The sequence below is a fragment of the Camelina sativa genome, chromosome 6 (genome assembly GCF_030686135.1).
Source record: "Camelina sativa cultivar CO46 ecotype springtype chromosome 6, ASM3068613v1".
Lineage (NCBI taxonomy): Eukaryota > Viridiplantae > Streptophyta > Magnoliopsida > Brassicales > Brassicaceae > Camelina > Camelina sativa.
The window spans coordinates 24,439,893-24,456,657 of record NC_141885.1 but is presented as its reverse complement, the minus strand read 5'-3'; the positions used below and the strand labels follow the sequence as shown (position 1 = coordinate 24,456,657).

At 36.7% G+C, this 16,765-nt stretch overlaps 6 protein-coding genes across 7 annotated transcripts; 5 read left to right on the top strand and 1 right to left on the bottom strand.

Moving 5' to 3' along the window:
• The first annotated feature begins 401 nt into the window (after window positions 1–401).
• On the top strand, window positions 402–1,333 carry LOC109133250 (putative OVARIAN TUMOR DOMAIN-containing deubiquitinating enzyme 8). The gene is made up of 4 exons (XM_087456247.1): window positions 402–464; window positions 558–617; window positions 724–798; window positions 917–1,333. The coding sequence occupies exons 1-4, from the start codon at window positions 402–404 to the stop codon at window positions 1,331–1,333; spliced, it is 615 nt and encodes a 204-aa protein (XP_087312373.1).
• Window positions 1,334–2,872: 1,539 nt separating this feature from the next.
• LOC104792749 (jacalin-related lectin 22) lies at window positions 2,873–6,062 on the top strand. The gene is made up of 5 exons (XM_010518969.2): window positions 2,873–3,004; window positions 3,908–4,119; window positions 4,362–4,823; window positions 5,075–5,533; window positions 5,625–6,062. Exons 2-5 carry the CDS (start codon window positions 3,919–3,921, stop codon window positions 5,877–5,879), a joined length of 1,377 nt encoding a protein of 458 aa, XP_010517271.2. The 5' UTR covers window positions 2,873–3,004; window positions 3,908–3,918; the 3' UTR covers window positions 5,880–6,062.
• A 247-nt stretch (window positions 6,063–6,309) lies between these two features.
• On the top strand, window positions 6,310–10,532 carry LOC104792748 (uncharacterized). 2 transcript variants are annotated; one of them, XM_010518966.3, is made up of 5 exons: window positions 6,310–6,953; window positions 7,443–7,754; window positions 7,844–9,647; window positions 9,770–9,976; window positions 10,077–10,532. In XM_010518966.3, exons 2-5 carry the CDS (start codon window positions 7,486–7,488, stop codon window positions 10,386–10,388), a joined length of 2,592 nt encoding a protein of 863 aa, XP_010517268.1. In that variant the 5' UTR covers window positions 6,310–6,953; window positions 7,443–7,485; the 3' UTR covers window positions 10,389–10,532. The 2 variants fall into 2 exon arrangements, with proteins under 2 accessions (XP_010517268.1, XP_010517269.1); XM_010518967.3 differs by lacking the exon at window positions 6,310–6,953 and adding an exon at window positions 7,022–7,260.
• Window positions 10,533–12,476: 1,944 nt separating this feature from the next.
• On the top strand, window positions 12,477–14,085 carry LOC104792747 (F-box/kelch-repeat protein At2g43270). The gene is made up of 2 exons (XM_010518965.3): window positions 12,477–13,069; window positions 13,157–14,085. The coding sequence occupies exons 1-2, from the start codon at window positions 12,625–12,627 to the stop codon at window positions 13,573–13,575; spliced, it is 864 nt and encodes a 287-aa protein (XP_010517267.1). The 5' UTR covers window positions 12,477–12,624; the 3' UTR covers window positions 13,576–14,085.
• Window positions 13,579–13,983, top strand: LOC147942965 (F-box/LRR-repeat protein At2g43260-like). The gene has a single exon (XM_087456246.1). It carries the CDS (start codon window positions 13,579–13,581, stop codon window positions 13,981–13,983), a length of 405 nt encoding a protein of 134 aa, XP_087312372.1.
• A 223-nt stretch (window positions 14,086–14,308) lies between the features above and the next one.
• Window positions 14,309–16,159, bottom strand: LOC104792746 (CDP-diacylglycerol--glycerol-3-phosphate 3-phosphatidyltransferase 1, chloroplastic/mitochondrial). The gene is made up of 6 exons (XM_010518964.3): window positions 15,517–16,159; window positions 15,251–15,348; window positions 15,124–15,174; window positions 14,913–15,026; window positions 14,771–14,827; window positions 14,309–14,675 (listed from the first exon to the last, which is right to left on the bottom strand). The coding sequence occupies exons 1-6, from the start codon at window positions 15,911–15,913 to the stop codon at window positions 14,478–14,480; spliced, it is 915 nt and encodes a 304-aa protein (XP_010517266.1). The 5' UTR covers window positions 15,914–16,159; the 3' UTR covers window positions 14,309–14,477.
• Between the last annotated feature and the right edge of the window lie 606 nt (window positions 16,160–16,765).

Genomic DNA, 16,765 nt, shown 5'->3' with positions numbered 1-16,765 from the left:
GATATAATTTCACAGATTCCTATAACGATTTGGATTTTGGGAAAATAGTGAAACCAACAAAAAGTGGCGTAGAGAATTAAAAAAGATGAGTTGTCCGATCCCATGTAGGAAAATAAATTATTTTTTGTTCTGGAGTTTTCTATTTGTGTGTGGATTACGTGGCACATAGAACAGAAGTAAAAATCATACCAGCAATATAATGTACTTTTTTTGTTTTTAACTTCTTTAAAAAACCGACTGAAACAGATGTTTTCCCTTTTTGTTTTGAAATCTATTAACTTTCCTTTTTGTAATTAGGTCTATAAAAGAACCATAAATCTCAAATAATTCCAGTTAGCCTTTAAATCTAGCTCCTAATCTTTTGTGAGAGAGGCGACATCCAGCAATCCCAAACCTAAGAGATGCCTAACACTCAGACTAAGCCGTTGTGTTTGGACGATCTAAGTGATCGTGAAATACTTGAGCTAAGTTATGGATTGATTCTTCTTGAAAACTTGTTCAAAATATTTTTACCGGATAATCTCCACTAATATATGTTTTATGTTTCTTCCTGGCTTTTCAGATTGGAGTGGGAAGGTTTCACCGAATACAAGATGCAAAGTGATGGAAATTGCCAGGTAATGAATGTTTTCTAAATTAAATTATACTCAATCAACTTGATATAATCGTATTATTATGATTTATGAATAACCCTTTTCTTGGTTTTTGTCAATTTTATTTCAGTTCCGTGCTTTAGCTGATCAACTTTATAAAAACTCGGCTCTTCATAAGCTTGTTAGACAAGAAATCATACAACAGGTAAATCAATCTTGAAACTTTTCCCTAACTTTACATGCAGATTGTCATTTTTTTTTTTTACGTGTAGTAGCTAGTTTCATAGATGATGATTGATTGATGACTCTGTTTTCCTCATCAGCTTAAAACTCATCCAAAGATGTACAAAGAATTTGTTAATAACATGAACTTCTCCGAGTATGTCAAGAACATGTCCAAGAACTCCGAATGGGGCGATGAAGTCACACTAAAAGCCGCTGCCGATTTGTATGTAGTCAAAATAGTACTCATTACATCAATCAAACAGACTCCATTCATTGAGTTTTTGCCCAAGTCTCAAAAAGAACCCGACAAAGTCATTCATCTGAGCTATCTCTCAGGGATCCATTTCAACTCCATCCACACAAAAAAAAGGTTATCCTTCTCTTCTTTCTTAATAGTATACGTCATCTTTTCCTCTTTAGAGAATTCTTGTATCATTCTTATTCTTCGTCTTGTTGGCTACTTCAGATTCAAATTTTGGTTCTGCCTCGAAGAAGAAGCTACAGAGGAAGAATGAGAAGGAGCAGAAGAAAATTGAGGAGGAGCGGAAGAAAAAGGAGGAGGAGAAGGAGCAAGAAGAGAAGAAAATAGACAAGGAAGAGAAGAAAAGAGACAAGGAGGAGAGGAAGATGGCGAAGGTGAAGAAGGAGAAGAAAGAGAAGAAGAACAAGAATCAACATTTTCACTATTCTGATATCATGTCAATACTTGAACAAGAAGATTATTCGTTTTTCTGAATTAAGATTATATGCATTTGACAACGTTGAATGTTATCACTGGGCTCGTTGTGGAGTCTAGCGGTTTTTATTTTATTTTATTACTCTGTAAGTTATCGCCGGGGTTATACCTTCAAAAGTACATGCATAAAGTGATCAACAACAGCTTAGTGTCTTAACCAAACCTAGCTAAGGATTAATATAGCAAAAGCACTTAACAGTTTACATCTTTGAGATGTTTTGAAAAAGGTAAATTACTAGAGAAAACCTCCAAGGCATTGGTAAAGATACTGTTCCTAAGGAAAAGAATGTTTTCTCTGAAGTTCACACACACCAGGTCTAGAATCAAAAATCACTTTCTTCTTCTACTGCATAAACATACTGAATATACAAAATTTCTCTAAACATTTACTAAGGTGCACTAACAATATAACTTGAGATAAAGATCAACATATCTACCACCATGTCCTCAAAAGAAAACAAGATCAATTGGTTCAAGACGCAACAAGAGATTGTTAATTACCTCAATGGAAAAGAAAAAAAATTACCTCAATGGAATTAGGGTCCATTGGTGCTATGGCCTGAGTGTTCCCACCTTGATTCATGTTATATCATCAACCTCCTGCAAAATCATAACACACACGATTTGAACTCACTTCCGAATACACATTAAAAAATAAAAAACCCTCCTGCATATTTGTTGTGCCGGAGGAGACGAAGAAGATTGTCAATTTTTTGTCGGGTCGGTCGATTTGGCTCCATGTCGAGTGTTTCCGGGTTGGTTTGATGTAAAGCCTTCTACTAGGGCCCAGTATTCATCTACACATGTCTAAACTTATTTGGAAACAGAGTCAAACAATTTAACACGAATCACCGTTGACTATTTTAAGAGATGGTTTACATATGAAACAAATTAAGACAAGAGTGAAACGTTTGGGAGAGTGACTGTATGAGCAAACTGTAGTGTATGTAATATGGGATGCCTTTGTAATATAGTATACTTTTATCGTCACTGATTCCTATAACACACACGTCACACTCTTTGGTGGAGGTAGAAGTATGCGGATCAATTGATCCTTGTGAATTTTTTAATTTAGTTAAATTTTTAAGAAAAAAATTAAATTGACTCATGTAAAAACTTTTAAGTAACATAATTGATGCCAAATTTTTGTTTTTAAAAGGAATTGTTGAATTCAAACAATTTTTTTGCCGTCTCCAAAGGAATTGTTGCAATTTCATTTGAAATCTCTTTTTTTTTTCATTAAAAATAATCAAATCATCTGTATACAATTATTATTTTTGGTCTCTTATAGTGTATTCTTATTATTTATCGCATTTCTGACGGAGGCCCTCGTGAACCACGAGTTGATTATTAAAATGTTTCAAAGATTGGCAATTAGTATACACACATTTCAACACATCCATAAGGCAAGATTCATCTCTTCGATCAATTAGAGCTCAATAATTCACTGGTATCTCTCTTCTCTCATTGTTGTTTTGTTTTCGAAGAAGTAGCTCTTCAGTCTTGTATTTTTTTTTTTTTTTTTTTTAGCGTACGTAGCCAAGATTATGCATAACATTTAATATTTTGTGAAGTAGTAGCTAGCTAAAAGCCTAGGAGTCATTATTCCCAATACAAAGTGTTTGATTTTTGTTTGTATAATAAACTATATATAATCTTGTCTTAATTTATAAAATCTTACAAGATACGAACATGGTACTGTAAATTTTTTACATTGAGATTCAAAAATATTTTCAGATAGATTGTATAACATATCATTGCATATGACTTAAGTATTTTATAACCAAATTTTATAGTACAAACGGTACAAACGTATCTGTCCGATGTTTATTGTCCTACCTTATCATTCTACAATTTGGTTTAAGAAAGAGAAAAGTAATCTAATATGAGGTCTTTTTCGTTTAATTGTTGAACTTAATGAAATGGTGGAGAAAAGATTGTGCTATATTATATAGCCTATATATGTGTTTTATTGTGGTTTAAATGTGTAATATATATCAAAGATCGTATCACAAAATCTTTAAGAGAGGGGAAAGTGTGAGCATAGTAAAGATATCTTGATTAGCCAAACAGTTCAGATAATATACAAAACACTTTAGTCGTAAATAATTTATATTACACCAAATTACCAATAATAGAGCTATCAAATCACACAGTAAATAGTTACCAATCATTGGTATTCTATTAATTTGTGTTTCTTTGACCATTTTGGTGTTCTTGCTATGTAAATGAATAAGGCTACAATGTTATCATGGTAGTTGTGTAAAATTAACTACAGACCAGCTTATAGAACACTATATACTTTATTGGATTATAGATAAAGGAAATAATATTTCTTTTCCAATATTTGAAGATTCCATCCAAATGGCGAGGATGTACCGGAAGTTGGCACTCTGCGGTGGTGAAGGAGGGCAGGAATGGGACGACGATGTATACGTGGGTGTAAGAAAAGTGTATGTAGGGCAAGATCTCAACCGTATCACTTACGTCAAATTTGAGTACGTGAAGAAAGACGGCGAAGTAGTAGCACGTGAACATGGGACAACAGATCAACACCCTAAAGAGGTTCTCCACTAGACTATTCTCCATTTTTCTCCTTCATTTTTTGCAATACTAGTACGAATGGCTCTTGTAAATTCGGATAAATTTGGATGAAACCTGTAAGTCATAACAAGACGGAAACGTACCATTTAGTCTCTAAGATATACACAAACCCGAAGACATGTACATTTATTATACTTCGATATTTGTTATAGGACTAATTAAATCTTGAGAATGTTCTAAACCTAATATTAAGTCATATGCAGTTTTCACTTCAATATCCGGACGAACACATCATAACGGTGGAGGGAAGCTACCACACAGTGGCTCTGCTTGCCACAAAGGTGATCACGTCCCTCGTCTTCAAGACCTCAAAGGGTAGAAGCTCTCCAACGTTTGGTCCAAACTTATTTGGAATAACGAGCGGTACACAGTTTGTTTTTGAGGATGAGGAAAGAAAGATCGTAGGGTTCCATGGACGGGCCGATGATGCCCTCGACGCTCTTGGAGTTTACTTTGAAATGGATACCACGCCGTTCCCTCTATACAAGCTGGATGCCCAAGGTGGTACAGACGGGCGTGTTTGGGATGATGGTTTTTACGATGGCATTAAAACGCTGCGCATTAGTCAAGATAATTCTCGTATCACTTCTTTAGAGTTTGAGTACGAGAAAGGCGGAGAAGCCAAGACATGTCACCACGGAGTGAAAGGAAAAACACCATCCGAGGTAATTTTAATTACTAGTTCTTAACACAACTAGTTCAATAATTCTCAAAATGATTTATGTCAAGTTAACTCTATAATGACATAGTAGAACAACATAAATTCAATTAGGTTCCAAATATAAATGATAATATTGTTTTGTTGTGGATTATTTGCAGTGGTATGATCCCATTCCATTAATTCTTGTAGATAGATACATGTATTTGTCTTTCGTAAGACGGTAAATATTCTTCAAATAATTGCTTCTTGTTGCAGTTTGTACTTGATTACCCCGACGAATACATCAAATCGGTGGAAGCAACCTATCAGAAGCCGAACATTTTCACCAATACCCTCATTACGTCACTCAAGTTTGAAACATCAAAGGGGAGAACATCATTCTTTGGGTATAATGTGGGTAAGAAGTTTGTATTGGAACAAAAGGGTCATAGGCTTGTTGGGTTCCATGGAAAGGAAGATGCTGCTATTGATGCTCTTGGAGCATATTTTTCACCTGCTCCCACTCCGACTCCCTTGATTCCAACCAAGAAACTACCAGCAGTTGGCGGCAACGAAGGAGTTACATGGGATGATGGTGCCTACGACGGTGTAAGGAAGATACTTGTAGGACAAGGTAACGATGGTGTATCCTTTGTCAAGTTTGAGTACAGTAAGGGCAAAGACCTTGTACCCGGAGATGACCATGGGAAGAAGACATTACTTGGAGCTGAAGAGGTCACTTTTATAAACAACAAGATTTATTTTTGTTTCAATACATTCTCTAAACTATTTACACTTATCCTTTTTTAGTTTTGAATCTTTTCAGTTTGTGCTTGAAGATGATGAATACCTAATGACCATAGATGGGTACTACGATAAGATTTACGGAGTCGAGGCACCAATAATTGCCTGTCTCCAGTTTAAGACGAACAAAAGGGAGTCAATGCCGTTCGGAATGGATTCTGGTGAGAAGTTCTCGCTTGGAGAAGAAGGCCACAAGATCGTTGGAATCCATGGACAAGCTAGCGATGTTGTTCACAGCATCGGAGTCACTATCGTTCCCATCACCACCACCGAGTGAAAACCTTCCAATAAGATTGGTGTGTGTCTTTACTATATATGCTTCTTTTAATGTGTTTGTAAGTTAAAGTAACTTACTCTGCGTGTGCTAATGATGGTTCCAATGAGATTGGCGTGTGTTTTCTTGTTATTTTACGTACTGTCAAGTACTCAAGTTCATGAACGAATAAACTTTTTCCCGTCTTTTCTTGCTTCATGAAACATCTCGAACACAAAGAGACAAATCTCAACCAAAATAAAAATAAAAAACATATCTAAAACGGTGTCGTATTACAACATTTGATTATGCATGAATCCTGCCGTATTTATCAATAATAATACATTAATGCCATAGTCATCCAATATTGTTAATTTATCATCTTTAGAATATTTGGTAGAAATAATTTCTTCTTTGTTTACAAATAGGAATCATATATCTTTAACTTTATTATTATAATTTTTTTTCAGTATTACATTAATTAACACAGTACAGTATCTCTCTATTTTTTTTTTTTTTCCAAAGTAGTCTGGTTCAAAAAAATCTACATGCCTATCAATTTCAATAAATCCTCTGGTCAATAATTAGTAAAAAAACTCTCATTTTAATAAAAAAAAATCACTAAAATTTCTTAGTCCACATTATATCACATATATTTTTTTGATCAAATACCTTTTCACTATTAATTATCATTAAAAAAAAATCCAGAAAAAAAGGCAAAAACAATATTGAGTATTGCTTACTTACCAAACACAGCTAAAAACAATTAGGCCCACGATTAAAAAACAACCATTAATGGCCCCGCTCCTCCAAGAAGATTTAAAAAGTGGACGATCAATTTCCCAAAATACCCTTCATCGCTATTCTAATGTACAGACAAAACCCCGTCTCTTTCGTCCTTTCGACTTCTCCTCTCTGTTTTGCTCTGCCGCCGTCCCGTAACGCTTCTTCCTTGTTAAATTAAAGTCTCTCCGTCAACGTTTAACAAACGCCGTCAAAAACTCTGCTTTTCGGTTTCGGGTTTTGATTGAGTTTCCCTCCACATCTCCTTCCTCGATTCCCGAGTTTTGAAGTATCTCCTCTGTGACTCTGTTTATGGTAAACTCCATTACTCTCTTTTCAATTTCAATAAAATCATTGAAAGTTCCGATTTTTTAGGGTTTTTTAAGTTGGAAGATTAAAGGGGTAGTTTAGTCCTTTTTAATTAAGTCTTTTTATACGACTCACTTCGATGATTACGGATCTGTCAGTAAAGCTCTGACATTTTCATTTTTTTTTTATAGAGAAATTAGTGGCGATCTTGATCTTGTTTGTTTTTCTATTTTTAAAACCATAATCTGGTTTCGTCAAAGCTTAAGAATAGAGAAGATGGTTTTGAATTGTTCTCATCGTGTTAAGTGGTTAAGTAAGACACTAAGACTCTAACTTTACAACACTATCTGCTCTGTTTTGTTGCAAAATGTTTTCATGATTACTGTCTCCTTTAATCAATGTCCCTTTCTATGCGCTGTTTTGCCTTTTGTTTTTTGAACAAAGGAGGAACCTTTTCTTACTCTTATTCTTATCTCTATTAATTTTGATTTCCAGCTGCTGTATTGTAGTGAAGAGCCTTTCCACCTTGTTGTTACCAATGAAGAAGCTTTTCTTTTTCAAATCATCGTCTGGTAATGGAACTGATCATAAACAGCTTCACAAGCAAAAAGATGATCATCAGTTTCAACAACATTTGAATAACAAGTCTCAGAGTAGTGAAGTATCGGATGCTGCAGCGGCTTTTAGACGAAGCCGTTCATTGTCATCTGCAGCTTTTCTCATTGATGGAGCGTCTTCAAATGATGCTACTACTACTACTACTACTACTAGAAGCAGCCAGCATCGACTGCGGAATCATTCGTCACGGTAGTAATATAGACTCTTCTTTCTTGTTTGATATATTGAATTGAACAAATAATTGAATCAAGTTGTTAATTTGTATTGTTTTGAATCAGGTGTTTTACTCCGGAAAGACAAGTTAAAGAATCTGCAAGTTTGTCAACTTGTTCTAGTAATAATGTCTTGGACCGTTACATTGATGGTGAAGAGCATTTAGAACGGAGTAAGCAAAAGAGTGGTTCATCACATAATAGTCTCTCCGGGAGTAGAAGGAGGCTTCCACCGCGAACCCAATCCCCTTCACAATTATCAGATAGTGGCGGCAAAGACAAACGGAAGTCTAAAGGTTTGAGGGATGCATCGGCTCGTTCACTTGCAAGAAGCGTTATTGAGAGACTCTCTCATAATACTCAGGGCAAGTCCAAGGCGTTGAGTTATGAGCCCATCAGAGTACAAGATGTTTGTGGTGGTTACAATGGTAAAACTCTTGACTCAAACTCGGATGTTTTGGCTAATCTTGTTGTTCCACTTGCTGAACATTATGAAGCGGTGAATGAATATTACGCTGATGACCGAGCAGAACAGCAGAAACAGCAGTTTTTCTTACATGGTAAGGACATGTGTATGGGAACTAACGGTGTTTGTAAGGAAGGAGATGTTAGTTCGGAGCTAGAAAGGAGATATAAAGAAGCTGAGAAGAGAGTGAAGTTGCTTTCTGAAGAACTGGAGGAAAAGAAGTTTCTTTCAGACTGCGATTTCGATGTTTCATCTTTGGTTGGGGATATTAGACAAATGGAAGAAGAGAGGGTAGGCTTGGCTTTTGAAGTGTTAAGTCTCTTGCGGTCACAGATGGATGAGAGGGCTTCTACGAGGGAAGAGACCAGACGGGCGAAGACAGATTGGGACTTGCATATAAAGAGACTAGAAAAAGAGAAGAGTGACTTGCAGGTTCAGTTGGAGAAGGAGTTTGATAGAAGGTCAAGTGAGTGGACTTCAAAGCTCGATAGTTTTAAGGTGGAAGAGAAGAGGCTAAGGGAGCGTGTCAGAGAGCTTGCTGAGCATAATGTCTCACTCCAGAGAGAAATATCGACTTTTCATGAAAAGGAAACTGAGCGCATCGATATGATAAGACATTTGGAGGAAACAGTGACGGAGTTGGGAGCAACAGCAGAGGAAATGCGTGAAGAAAATTTGTATCTTATGCAAAACCTCTCCAAGTTACAAGAGAGCTACACTGGTAGTAGTGATGATCTTGATTGTGTAAGAAGAAACTTTGGAGAGAAAGATGTGGAATGCAAGGAGTTACACAAATCTGTTGCAAGATTTCTAAGAACATGCAAGGAACAAGAGAAGACTATTGAGGGTCTTAGAGATGGTCTCTCTGAGGAAATTGAGAAACAACATTCAGAGCATGTGGACAAGAAGCTTCAGATGGAGCAAATAAGGTTGACAGGAGTTGAATTGTCACTTAGAAAGGAGCTAGAATCAATGAAGCTTGAAACTAAATCTCTTCTTCGTGAGAATAACTGTCTGCTGAATCGAGTCAAAAGAAATGGAGAAGAAGCTGACGCGACGACCTTCAAGCTAGATAATGAAATGAAGATGCGAGTATGCCACTTGCAAGACCAAGGGCTATCAATGCTAAATGAGAGCACTCAGCTGTGTTACAAGTTATTGAAGTTCATTAAGGAGAAATTAGCTCAGTTCCCTGAGTCCTATCAATCAGTGAATAATGGATTGAGTGAGCAGTTTCTGATTGAATCTGAGATGAGAGTTCATGGAATAAGGCGTGGAACTGAAAGCTTGAAGAGGAGTTTGCAGACAGTATCAAGTTTATTGCTTGAGAAGTCCAATGATAATTCAGAATCATCTTGCACAACTGCTACTAGGCGTAGTGAGCCAAACAACCAATCGGTGGAGGTGAGTTTTGCCAATACATGATTCATATTTTATCCCTCAATGTGTGCTTATATTATTTCAACATAGGCTTACATGTTTATCTCTGTGCTGACTGATTAGCCTTTTTTTCTAATGTGATTTAGAAATCTCTAAGAGCTGAACTAAGAGCAGAAACTCTAGTCACGAGTTTATTAAGAGAGAAACTGTATTCCAAGGAAGAAGAAATCGAACAGCTGCAAGCAGAAGTAGCAGCTGGAGTACGGGGTAATGAAGTTCTTCAACGTGAAGTCCAGAAAACGTTAGACAACCTTTCAGTAAACAATCATCAACTAAAAGACCTCAAGCTGCAGGTATTTCAGAAGTTTACATTTTTTGTGGCTAGGAGTTTTGTCATAAGGAATGAAAGCTCCATGAGTGTGTGTTCTGATGGATTTGATTTGGACATATCAGATGGTGAAGAAAGACGAAAACATAAATCGGCTTGAAAACAATCTCCAAGAAGCTGCTAAAGACTTGGCTACATTACCAAAAGTGTTGGAGGAAAGAGAAGAGATGTGGAAGGAAGTGAGGGAATGCAGAAAGCAAAACATGGATTTGGAGTCAGAGAAGGAGATGTTGAAGAGCAAGGTAGAGAAACTGGAAGAGGACACACTCTTTAAGGAAGGTCAGATCACAATACTAAAAGACTCGCTTGGAAGCAGGCATTTTGATCTTCTTCTCTCCAGTCCTGAGTTCTCATATAATGATTTCTTAGTCCAATAAGACAACACAATAAATAAAATGTATATATAGTTGTCTGTTTCTCGTATTCTTGTTTCTATCTTTGTTACAAGATACATGCATAAGCGATGGGATTGATTGAGTATGACTCAGCTCTGTTTGCGAGAGCCTCATCTTTTTCTCTAAGCACTTCTCAGGCAAGCTATCTCCGTTTGCATATTCCCCATGACACGGTGGATCCATCAGGTGATGAGTCGGCCGTTTCATGAACATATCGCGAGTTCCCAATGATTGGCTATCCCATCCCCATGGGGTTTGAGGAAGCTGACCTTTTGGTAGCTTGGATATCAAGGAACATATACCGAGAGACAATATCAGCTACCGTAAAGAAATAGAACAAGTGTGAAACTGGGGTGGATTCGTAAAACTCATTTGTTCATTGGCTAAAGTCCATTATGAACTACCAAGTATACGTTTTTGCTTATCAAGCTCAATGATTGGGACTACCCATAAGCTTGAACCAAACAGCTTGAATCACTTTCAAAACAGGCCTCTTTGAACCAAAGTTGACGTCAATGCGCATAAGATGGCTGCTGCTTCTGCCTTTAAGATGGGTCTTAGTTTTGGAAAAGCCTTAGCTCCAAGCCACTTGACCACACCCATTTCTTATATAGAATCCGATCCATCGCATGCAACATATGTTGTATGATTGGATCCTTCCTTCTATGTTGTAGTTCAGCTTGTTTGGAGGTGGTAGCTGCCACTTGGATTTGTAGGATTTTGAGATTGGCTTGTTGTTCCCTTGTGTTTGCTTGCCTTGATCCTTTCCTTACCATCTTAGAGGGGATTCTCCACAATTTCTGGTAAAACCAACTGAGAATTTAATTAAAAAGCATGCATAATTCATACCTAAACTTTCATATTCTCCATAAAAACCAAGAGAAAAAGCTTAATCCGATCCTTTCCTTTAACTCCTCCTCATCATACTGTGGAAACAAGCAGTGCCCTAGATAGATTTTTATGTAGAAATTAAAGGATGAAGGGAAGGAATTTAAAAGAAATGCTAGAGGGGTAGTCCAAATTAGTCTTGCAAAAAGCCATTGAAATAACACATGATTGACTTTCTCCTCTTGTGAATTACACTTTTGGCAGATGAAGAACTTGAAAAGCTATATAAGAAGAAGAAAAAAAAATTAGCAAGCAACCCAAAAATTCTAAAGATATGAAATCAAGTAATTTGAGTGTCACAAAGAAGTACGTACCAAAAGAAATGCCAAAACCTAAAGGGATCCTATATATCAAGTTTGAGTGTACCATATAAGCAATCCTAAGACCCTACAATCACATTGAGCTTGTTACTGAACATGACGATGAGCAATGAGGTTCATCTACGTATATATGCCAAAAAGCTGCGCTTTGGCGATAAGATGCTACTGGGGCTAACGACTTTTGCGAACCAAAGAAATTTGGAACAAAACTAAGGCTGATCCCGATTACCGTGATGATTATGGATTTAACTAGGGTGTAGGGAGAGAGAAGTTATTAATCAGCGAGAGAGAAGTTCGATGGAAGAAAGAGACGTCGTCGGTTTCTAATACTTTTCAGTTTTCACGAAGGGTTTTATATTTAGCATTTGTGTATTGATAAATGATATACACACAAATAGACATCTATGTAAACAGTTAATTATATGGGTTACTTTATTAGGCAGCTTCTAACTGAAAAGGAAAAACATAGTAATTTATGTATAACACGTAAAAGACATAGTTATTTATTCTAAAACGTATCTATATATATGTTGTCTATAATCTCGAAGTATATGAATATTTTTCTTAGTATCAGATATTCAGATTACGTGAACAAACAACAGTATGGATTAATCATTTTTTGGATAGTTAAACTATTTTCTACAACAGGAATGCTAATTTATTCATCAATTTATTCTTGATTAAGATGGTTATGCTATTGAATTGAGATATACCATCATAGATAACTATTTCTTGGTATCATCAGAGATAGGTACGTTTATTTAACTTATAAATACATAAAAATAGTTATCTATTTAATGTGGGTGAACAAAAAAAAAAAGTTATATATTTAATGTCAGTTTTTAAAAGAAAAAGAAATCGCATTTCTCCAAAAGGTTTGAGAACATATGGCCAATTTGAATGAAAATTATTTATTCTTAATAATTTTTTTTTGGATTAATTAGAAATGGGGGATCTCTGATTTTTTAGGCCAAAAAGAAAAAAAAAAACAAAGAAAAAAGGAAAAAACAATGGTTGACGTTGACCTAGTAGTCCCCGCCGATCTAGTGGAAGAGATCCTCGTTCGTCTTCCGGTAAAATCGATCCTCAAATTCAAATCCGTCTCAAGACAATGGAGATCAATAGTGGAGTCGACGAGCTTCGCGCGGAGGAGGCGGCGAATCATTATGAATACTACGAAGCCGCAAATCCTGGCGGCGGCGACGGCCGGAAACCACGCGACCTTACGGCGGAGATTCAAAGAGGAAGAAGAAGAAGAAGAAGAAGAGGTGGACATGTTCTACTTACACTGCGACGCAGCCGCTACACTACCCTCGCTGACTTGTGACGGTCTTGTTTGCATCCCCGTACCTGGTTCTATCAACGTCTTGAATCCTTCCACCGGAGAATTACTCAGTTTCCCTTCCGGTCCAGATCCAGTCAAAACCGACCGATATGATCGCACCATCTTCGACGGTAACAAATCTATCTCTATCTTATGAATAAATTGTTAATTGAGAGAGAGAGAGATAGATATTGAAATCGAAATCAACCAAATCGCAGATTCATGGTGGGACATTTTTCCTGGATATTGGGCTATGGGATTTGGTAGGGACGAAGTTAATGGGAGCTATAAAGTAGTGAGGATGTTCTTTGATACTAAACAATCTGAGATTCTTGATATCAACATTGGGGAATGGCGGAAACTGCCGAGTCCTCCTCCTTACTATGTGGAAGCTAGAAGGAAGTCTGCATCTGTCAACGGTTCCATCTATTGGTTACACTACGATCTTGGTTGTACCTATTGGATACGAAACAATCCTGATTACAAGATACTAGCTTTGGATCTTCACACGGAAGAGTTTCGTGATGTTCCACCACCACCTACACTTGCGGAGCCAGGCCAGCTAGTGAACCTTCAAGATCGTCTAGCTATAGCCATAGCAAATGCTCCACCTTATTATTGGGAGCTAACGATATAGAGCATGGATGCAGAAGAAGAAACATGGAGCAAGACGTACTGTATTCGTTTGTTCTCTAGGGATCTTTCCCCTAGACTGTGGAGGATGTGGTGCAGGCCTCTGGCGGTTTCCAAGAGAGGTACTCTTTACTTCCATGACAACTTGAACCGCTTGTTCAAGTACTGCCCTCATACAGAGTTGGTCTGTTGCATCTCTTTCGGTGTTCGAGTCATCTCTCCCTTCACTGAGAACTTTTTCCCGCTTCGTCATGTGGATTCTGCCCCGGGGATGAGGACATTTGGATTTCAGCACATAATTCCGGAGTCTTGGATTTCCAAAACGTTGAGACGTATTGATTTGCAGATTCCAAACATCTTGTTTACCTCAACTGTTGCAGCTTTTGTAGTTTTGTTAGCTACTAGGTCTTGATTATTGAATGTCGATAGAGTATTGTCTGGCATGTTGAAACAGAGATTTGCTTCTCTTTGGATTGTGGTATGATAATAGTAAAAATATGACTTTTATTGCTTATGACTTTTATGTTGTCAAGTTCACTAATGGTGGTGGTTCAAACTTTAACATAGTATCTGGTTAAAAAGGAAAGGAAAATGCAGTACCTTGTAAACAAATATTTGGCAGCCACTTTGATAATACAGCCACATACATAGTCTATAAGAGGGAACTCCTACGTATATAAGTTCACAATGTTCATAGAAATAAGCAAAATAGCACTTGAAACATGGTCTTTGCCAGCTGTGAAACTTTTTTCTAGATTTGTTTAGATCCATCGTTTCACCTTTGGCTTGTTTATCGAATGTAGAGTTACATATATATGAACACTTGTTAATTACCTAAAAGAACTGTCATAATTCATAACAACAACTTCCATGAGCAAGTGCGACAAGAGAATGGACAACTTACAACTACTTCAGTAGTACTTTCCATATCTTTCTTATATAAACTACTAAAGACAAAACCGATAGTCCTGCTGATACATAAAGCAATCCAGCACCTGAAGCTACGAGCCATCCAACATTGCTATCCCGGCTTGCAAGGAGTATGGTTAGTGCTGTCATTTGAGTGGCGGTTTTCCACTTGCCCAAGTTATTTACAGCAACAGCCTGCAAGCATCATCGATCAATGCTATGTCATGATTCAGTACGAACGAAAACTAAAAGAAGGCTCTTCAAAGATGGATATTGGTGATTTAAATTACCTCTAAAAGCTTTCCATTTTGAGAAGCAGCCCATTCTCTTACTGCTGACATAGTAATCTACAAATGTATCATATAGTTAATGGCAAATACTGCAAGTGAATGATATTAAGAAATCACAATCAACTTTTGCTACATATCTGACCTCTCTACCAATGATTGCAATAGAAGGTACCGTCAATAACCAAGGAACGGGTCCTAATACAGCAACGTCAATAGGTTTTGTACACAGTAAAATCAATGTAGCTGCGACCATAAGCTGAAAAAAACCAAGACATACATAAATCTGAGATATGTATATCTAGTCCTACATATATCTCTTTTTCCACTATAATCAGAAAGACAAGTCTACACACCTTATCAGCAACTGGATCCAAAAAGGCACCAAAAGCAGAACCTAACTTCATCTGAAAAGTACACAATCTGACCGTTAAAAATTGCAACGTAAAACGTATCGAAGAATGGTATAAAGAAAGAAAGAACCTTGCGGGCAAGATAGCCGTCAAGCCAGTCTGTAATGGCTGCTGCAATGAAAATGCTAGTTGTAGCAGTTGTTCCCCACCAACTATCACAGTAAAACGCTACATCCAAACAAAAGAAATGAACAATTTTGTCAATTACAAAACCAAAAACGTATCTGTGTCTAATGTTGAGCTCAAGACATGATTCTACAGAGCTAGAGAAAGGATCATAATTTCTTGTAGCATTCGAATTCAAAACAAATTGCAGTTAATCAAAAATAAACATACTTGCGACGAGGATTGGAACGGCGGCGACGCGACCAAGTGTTAACACGGTGGGCAATGTAAGAACTTTGGAAGATGATTGATGCGGAGAATTGTAGTCGTCGTCACCATCATCAAGCTGACCGTGACCAGTGAAACTGTTTCTGGAAGAGGAAGTTGTTGGTCTGCCTTGCTCCTCCGACGAAGAGGATGAAGAAAACCAGGAAAGGCGATGGTGGCGACATCTACGAATCGGAAACCTCAGAGCTGTAGGGGAGGAGGAGGAGGAGGAGATAATGCATCTGCGTGAGGAGGAACGGCTAAGAAGAATATGAGCCGGAAAAGAAAAGGTTCGGTTTGGACGTAACGTGCGGCGTAAATTGACATCGACGATTAACGAAGCGAGACCTGATCTGAGCATGGGGAAGAACTTTCTTCTAATTGGATCAATCGAAGAAGAAAAAGATCAAGTGAGATTTGTTTTAGGGGTACTTTGCAAATTCGAAGCAATTGATTGGGGAAGAGACAGAACACAGTGACTTCTGACTTGGAGTTAAAAGGGCAAAACTGACTTTTCAATGTAAAAGCTTTATTTAAACTAGAGGTTATGGAGTTCGAAGAAATTGGGAAGACGGTGTGAAGGTTGAATTAAGTTAAAAGTATATTTGCAAAGGTCAAAAGTTTCGGGGAATATATATGGTAAGTAAAGCAAACAATTAAAGTCTATAATAACGTCCTCACATGCTACAATGATGATCAATTAAGCCCCTATTGGTAACTGGCAAGGGCTGTTACTTATAATTATAATTGTAAGAACTTTAATTTTAAAATTTTAGTTGTAGAGAATTTGGCTATAGATGTTTTGACTGTAAAAACTTTACCTGTTAAAATTTGATTGGTAACAAATACTTTTAAAACTAAAGCTGTTACTTTTATTATTAAAACTAAGTTTTGAACCGCGCCATGCGCGGGTATATTTATATAATTTGTGTTAAAATACTTTTAATATTTTTTTGTCTAATAGCTATACATTGATATTTAATAATAAAATAAATTACTATAGTGTTCTATTTTTATTCAATTTTACATAATTTTTTATAAAATTTTATTAACATTTATTCATGTAATTTTTATTTGAAAAATTTAAATAAAATTAATAGTAGAATTGTATAAAAACATTATAGAAATATGATGTGTCATTTTCTCTTGCTTGCTATTAGAAATATCAAATTTAAAAATGTTAGAATTTTTTATTAGCCTATTAATAAATTTA